The sequence below is a fragment of the Oryzias latipes genome, chromosome 13, assembly GCF_002234675.1.
Source record: "Oryzias latipes chromosome 13, ASM223467v1".
Classification (NCBI taxonomy): Eukaryota; Metazoa; Chordata; class Actinopteri; order Beloniformes; family Adrianichthyidae; genus Oryzias; species Oryzias latipes.
The window spans coordinates 660,977-667,042 of NC_019871.2; the positions used below are offsets into that span (position 1 = coordinate 660,977).

Sequence of the window (6,066 nt, forward strand, 5' to 3'; positions counted from 1 at the left end):
AACTTTTGCTAGGGAAATAAAACTGTATTTTTATCCATTTGAATCCTGGTTTTCTTCTCCCAACTCCGGACGCATGGAGACATCTGCTAAGCGGACAGATTCTTTCCTACAGAAGCTATTTGTTGTACTTTGAATTGTATGGAGGGCAACATTTTCTTTGTGCAGGAGAGTGTAGTAAACACTTGACTATATTTCTTTTAATATCACAGAAAAATAATTTGCTCAAAACTCCTGGGTGGTAGTGGGGTGCTCTCCAAGGGCGGGGCCCCGCGTTGGGCCCTCCCGACGTGGCATGGGGGATGCTCCTTTGCTAATGAATGCTCAGTCAATAATTCTCGAGCTGTTCAGCGGTCGATTGTTTGTGCTTAGAACGACCAGTAGGGGGCGAACGCGCCTTGTTGTCACTCATTGGAGTAAATGCTCTCAATAAGGAGAGAGCTCGTCTCGCTTTCTTTTTTTCTCCTTTCAGGAGACGAATTTTAGCGACGTATAAATGCAGATGAACTGTTTTGTCTTCTAACAGCATGAAGACCGAATGATTTGATGGCCACAAAAAAAGAGGATTAAATAAATGACATTTATTCTGAAAATGTCATATTTGTAAGACAGAAATCAAACACATTCTTCATGAGTCACCAAAACAAACGGATGGACCAAAACCCGCTGCTCATCCGTTGGGTTTGAACACTGAACACACGCAGCATCCTGACGTTAAACGCCGGACCGCCTGTCCTGAGCTCGAACACTGACTCCAATAGAACCGTTTTTAAACACACTTAACAGCAAATGATGGGTCATTTCAGTAAATAAAATTTCTTATGTGCATCATGTGATATAAATTACATTCACCTTTTTTAAATGTTAAAACAATCCAGCATTTTCCAAGCAGGTGTATAATGATCCTTTGTACTTGCCATACTACACATGCAAACACACATGTCCAAATACCTGCACTGAAGAAAACTTTATAGAAGAGTATGTTTTAAAATGTGTAATATAACAAAATAAAAGTTAACATTTTCCTTTAACATCAGCTGCCAGAGAGAATTCTGCTTCCTGACATCAGAATCAGACGATGAGCTGCAGTTCTCCATCTGTCCACCATGTGGCGCTCCAGTATCGACAGTCATCCCTTCATTCCTTCCTAACGGTTCATCAGAACATCTCAGCTGCTCCTCCAGGAGGAGGAGGATCAGGCTGTCACCAGGACTCCGTCCTGCAGAGAAGACAAAGGTTTGTCCTCATCCTCTGCTGTTAGTCAGCGATGCAGGAGAAAGACCAGCAGGAGCTTCACGTCTCCTTCAGATGCTGGAGCTTCTCTTCAGGGCTTCACTGAGAAGCTGCAGCTTCACAAACCTCTGCATCATTGATTTCATATTAACTGGCTTCAGAGGACAGAGCAGGTTCAGGTTACGGCTGAAGACCAAAAAGCACGAAACATCTGCGCAGCCGGTTGGTCTGACATCAGTGATGCAGCTGCTCTGAGGAGGAAACCGCCAACAGGAGACGGACCGACTCCAGCGCTCTACTGACCTCAGAGTCTGCAGTTTGAAGTCTGGACTCTCCACCAGATCCTGGAGCTGCTGAACATCCGAATCCTCCAAAAAGTTGTCTCTCAGGTCCAGTTCTGCTAGATGGGACGGGTTGGACCTCAGAGCTGAGACCAGAGCTGCACAGCTGACTGCCGAAAACTCACAGCCCCTCAACCTGAATCCAGAAGAAACAGGAAGTGATGTCGTCAAGTGTTCCAGTATTTCACCATCACCATGTGGTCCTGCTGGAGAATCTCCAGAGCACATGGGTCAAACCCAGGCCTGGGGGCCAAGTTTGGCCTGCAGTGTAATTATAATTGGCCCACAAGATCATATCAAATGGGCATTAAAGCCCGCGGTATACACGGTACCGCTAACACTGCAAATCCCTCAATGCTTTGCTAGTATAACGGCACGCAGTCTAAATCGGCAAGCGCTTCTTTTTTCCGTTGACAGTCACTGATGGCCATGCTCCAATCACATCGGAAAAATTCATTTCAGCCTTCACAAAAATGATCAAAAGAAAGATGGACAACAGGAGCTTTGAAGACAGGTGGAGGTAAATTATCTGTTCACAAACATAAAGATAACATAAGAAGACACTATATGAGAAGGTTAAACATTACATCTCAGTTGCAGTTAATTTTCAATAAATATTGAGTTTGGCCCGTGACTTTACTTCACTGCTTTCTTTTGGCCCCCGGTGAATTGGAGTTTGACACGTTCACGTTTCAGAGCCATGAAACATGAATGCAGGAAAGTGGAGAGGAAGTGGAGAAAAACTAAATTAACTGTACATCCCAACAGTTTTAACGAACAGCAAATAATCTACAACCACGTAAATAAAAAGAAGGTAGAACCCTCCACTTCTCAAACTTAATTATAGAAAACAAAAATGACTCTAAAGTTGTCTTTAAAACAACAGACTCTAACTAAAAGACATTCTCAGAGGTCCTCCATAGCAGCATCGAACATGTGAGAGTTTTGCAGACCACTTCAGGAGTTAAATCAATGCTAGTAGATCTAGTTTTTTAATTCAAAAAGGTATTGATTTGAATGAATCTATATATATATAGCATTGCATTTATCAGAGGAAACACTGGAAAGTTTTGTCCTGGTTGATGCTGTGGCACTTGGTCATGTTTTCTCCCAGTTGAAGCCAACCACCTGCCTTTTAGAGCCAATCCCCACATCTTTGTTGAAAACATGTTAGGACTTCTTTGAGTTTGAGCTTTAAATACAGTAAATGACTCTCTTCAGACGGCAGTGGTGAGGCCTCTAGATCCAAACAACTATAACAATTATTATCCAGTATCCCACGGACCATTTTTAAGTAAAATGATTGAAAAACTCTTTGATTGAAAATCCAATTCCATTCGTTTTTAAATAGAAATAACATCTTTGAAAATATCAGTCCGGTTTTAGAACAAACCACAGCACAGAGACGGCCCTTGTTAAAATAGTAAATGATTTCAGATGTAACCTTTATTGTCAGAAACTCTCAGTCCTGGTATTACTGGATCTGACTGCTGCATTTGACACAGTAGATCACAGTATTTTACTCAACAGGCTGAGAGGTTTGGGCATCTCTGGTACTAAAGTGGTTTTACTCCCATTCCACAGATCGAAGATTTTATGTTAGTATGGATACTTGCTCCTCAAAGGTCTTTGACATCAACTGTGGGGTCCCCCAAGGTTCAATTTTAGGCCCACTTCTTTTTAATCTATATATGCTGCCACTGGGGGACGTCATCAGGAGGCATGGCGTTTGTTTTCACAGCTATGCTGATGACACTTAACTCTACATGGCTGTGTCTCCTGATGATGAAGAGATGCGGGCCTTTTGGTTCTGCCAAAAGTAAGAACTAAAACATACGGTCAGGCCTCATTCAGTTTTTATGGACCTCACCTCTGGAACAGCCTCCCAGCATGCCGCAGGTCTGCAGAGACTGTTCAAGTTTTTAAAGGAAGGCTCAAAACTTACCTTTTTAATCTAGTTTTTAATTGAAATGTAAGAACTTACTTGACATTTTTATGTTATCTTTTTACCAATTTGATTTATGTGTATGTGTATATATTATTTATTTTCACTTACTTATTTTATGTTTTTTTGTATTTTTTATTTAGCTATTTTAATGTATTTATTCACATTTACCATTTTATGTCTATTAAGGTTTATTTATGTCCCTTTTTGTTTTAAAAATATTTTACTTTTTTGTATTTTCTTCCATTTTATTGCAACTCCAGTGTTTTCTTCAGGGGGATCCTCCACATCAGTGAAGACCCTTCTCAGTAAACGAGGTCGCTGCAGTGGGATCTCCCTGGTCTGGCTCTTTGTTTAGATCTGGGGGGTCCTGTGGTAGTGTTTTCTGTGAACTAGAGTGGGGGCTACTGATGTGAACATGTCCCCAAAACACTGTTTCCCCACTTCAGTACAAAGCCAGCTCTCTACATTATATTATTCTTATTATCATGGTGTTTGTGTGTGTGTGTGTTGGGGGGGCGGGGGGGGGGGGGCATTGTGCGGGTTTCAAACAACGGATTTGTTTGTCTTGTCCTTTCTTTTAAAAAATGTTATGGTTTTTATGTAAAGCACTTTGAGTATCTCGTGTTGTAAAAGTGCTTTAGAAACAAAGTTTTGATTTGATTTGATTTAACACCCCTGCTCCAGAGTCTGAACTTCCACGAGGCACATCAGCACAAATGACAGTCAGAACATGTTTTAATAATAATTATAATAATAATGGATTAGATTTATGTGCTTTTCCAGATGCTCAAAGTCTTTCCAATGTGTCCATCATTGATTCATACTGGGGCAGACTGACAGAGTTGTGGCTGCTGGTACCCACCTCTGACCGTCACCGGGACATTCATGTAGAAGATGCAGAACCTACATCAGGAACAAACAGACAACTGACCTCAGAACCTGCAGCTGGCAGAGGGGGTCCTTCAGGAAACCACACAGATGAACCAGTCCAGAATCCTGCAGGTTTTTGTTAATGCTCAGGTCCAGTTCGGTCAGATGGGACGGGTTCTTCTGTAGAGCTGTTCCCAGAGCGATAAAACCGACATCCGACAAGGAGCTGCGCTCCAGCCTGACCACAGAACAACACTCTAGTTAGAAGAAGTTTCTGGAGCCACTCGGTCAAATCCAGAACCTCTGAGCATTCAGACCAGAATGTTCTGAGGTGGTCTTCAGACACGTTTGATCATCACAACCCCAGCTCAAATACAGACCTCAGAGTCTGCAGTCTGCAGTCAAGACTCTCCACCAAACCACTCAAGAGAATCAGTCCTGAATCCCGCAGGTCGCAGTTTCTCAGGTCCAGCTCGATCAGATGGGACGGGTTGGACTTCAGAGCCGAGATCAGAGCAGCGCAGCTGTTCTCCAGCAGACTGCAGCGCTCCAACCTGATGGAAGCAGAGAGAGAGAAGGTCTGTGAAGGAACAGGTGAGTTCAGGTGATCACCAGCAGCTCGGCATCTGCAGGATAGCATTTAAACGCCAGACCCGGACGGCAGAGTTCTGATGGTTCTGCTGTCACTTCTGACTGTGGGTGGAGCTCTTCTGCTGCAGAAGAAGACTTCATTAGTTCAGCTGACTCCAGCATGGACCTCTGCCAAAGCTCCAGACTGAAGGCAGACGTCCTCTGAGAGGTTCTCAGGACATTTCCATCAAAGCTCTTTGGAGATCCGGGTCCATCGGAACCAGGCGAGGAGCTCCATGTAGCTGATCACAGGTTTCAAGACTCCAACATTCCTTTGTGTGATATTTTCTGGTCCTCAAGAATACCTGGGTAATGACAGGTCAAGAGCTGAGGAGTCACAACCTGGTTGGTGACTGAAAGGTGTCTGACCTGAGAAACCGCTGAAGATAGTCAGAAGTTCTGGAAGGACAGCAAACAGGAAGTTCTCCAGACAGGAGTTTTGTCAGAAGGCTGACGTCTTCAGAGCGGTGGGACAACAGCAGAACAATCCCACCTTGATGGTTTCAAAGATTGTGTTAATGAGTGCAGAAGAAATAAAAGGTCAGCAGGGTAAGACCACGCCCCGACGAACAAGGAGTGTGGAGAAAAGCTAGAGAAAGAGGTCCTCTGAGAGACGAACCGACCAGCCGCCTCACTCTTCTGACCTCAGAATCTGTAGTCTGCAGTTTGGACTTTGCAGTCCGGCACACAGGAGCTCCACTGCTGAATGCTTCAGCTGGTTCTTGCTCAGGTCCAGCTCGGTCAGGTGGGACGGGTTGGACTTCAGGGCTGAAGCCACGACTCCACAGTCCGTCTCTGAGAGTCCACAGTTGGTGAGTCTGTGAAGACAAAGACAGGAACAGGTGATCTCCAGAGCTTCTGTGAGATGAAACAGCAAAACTGTTTGAAATGTCATTCTCTGTGGCTTTAACATTTTTCAGGTTCCTTCAACTCCTCCCATTCTTCTTCCATCTGCTTCCTCCAATCTCAGTGCTGCAGTTCTGTTTCTCCAACAGCAGATGTTCCAGAGTTTGCTTCATTCAGGGAGTTTTCTCTCAGTTCACAGAC

General features: G+C 43.9%; 1 protein-coding gene and 1 long non-coding RNA gene across 2 annotated transcripts in view; both read right to left on the reverse strand.

Annotated features, from left to right (window-relative positions):
- Positions 1 to 558: 558 nt before the first annotated feature.
- LOC101172555 (NLR family CARD domain-containing protein 3) overlaps positions 559 to 6,066 on the reverse strand; it is a 12,745-nt gene continuing 7,237 nt past the window's right edge. The window contains exons 7-10 of the mRNA XM_023961398.1: positions 4,770 to 4,943; positions 4,451 to 4,627; positions 1,534 to 1,707; positions 559 to 1,216 (exon numbers count right to left, since the gene is read on the reverse strand). Coding sequence (XP_023817166.1) covers positions 1,201 to 1,216; positions 1,534 to 1,707; positions 4,451 to 4,627; positions 4,770 to 4,943 — 541 coding nt within the window. The 3' untranslated portion in view covers positions 559 to 1,200. The remainder of the gene's footprint in view (positions 1,217 to 1,533; positions 1,708 to 4,450; positions 4,628 to 4,769; positions 4,944 to 6,066) is intronic.
- LOC111948415 lies at positions 4,950 to 6,059 on the reverse strand. The gene is made up of 3 exons (XR_002874409.1): positions 5,931 to 6,059; positions 5,664 to 5,837; positions 4,950 to 5,512 (listed from the first exon to the last, which is right to left on the reverse strand). It is a non-coding gene; the product is annotated as an uncharacterized LOC111948415 (long non-coding RNA).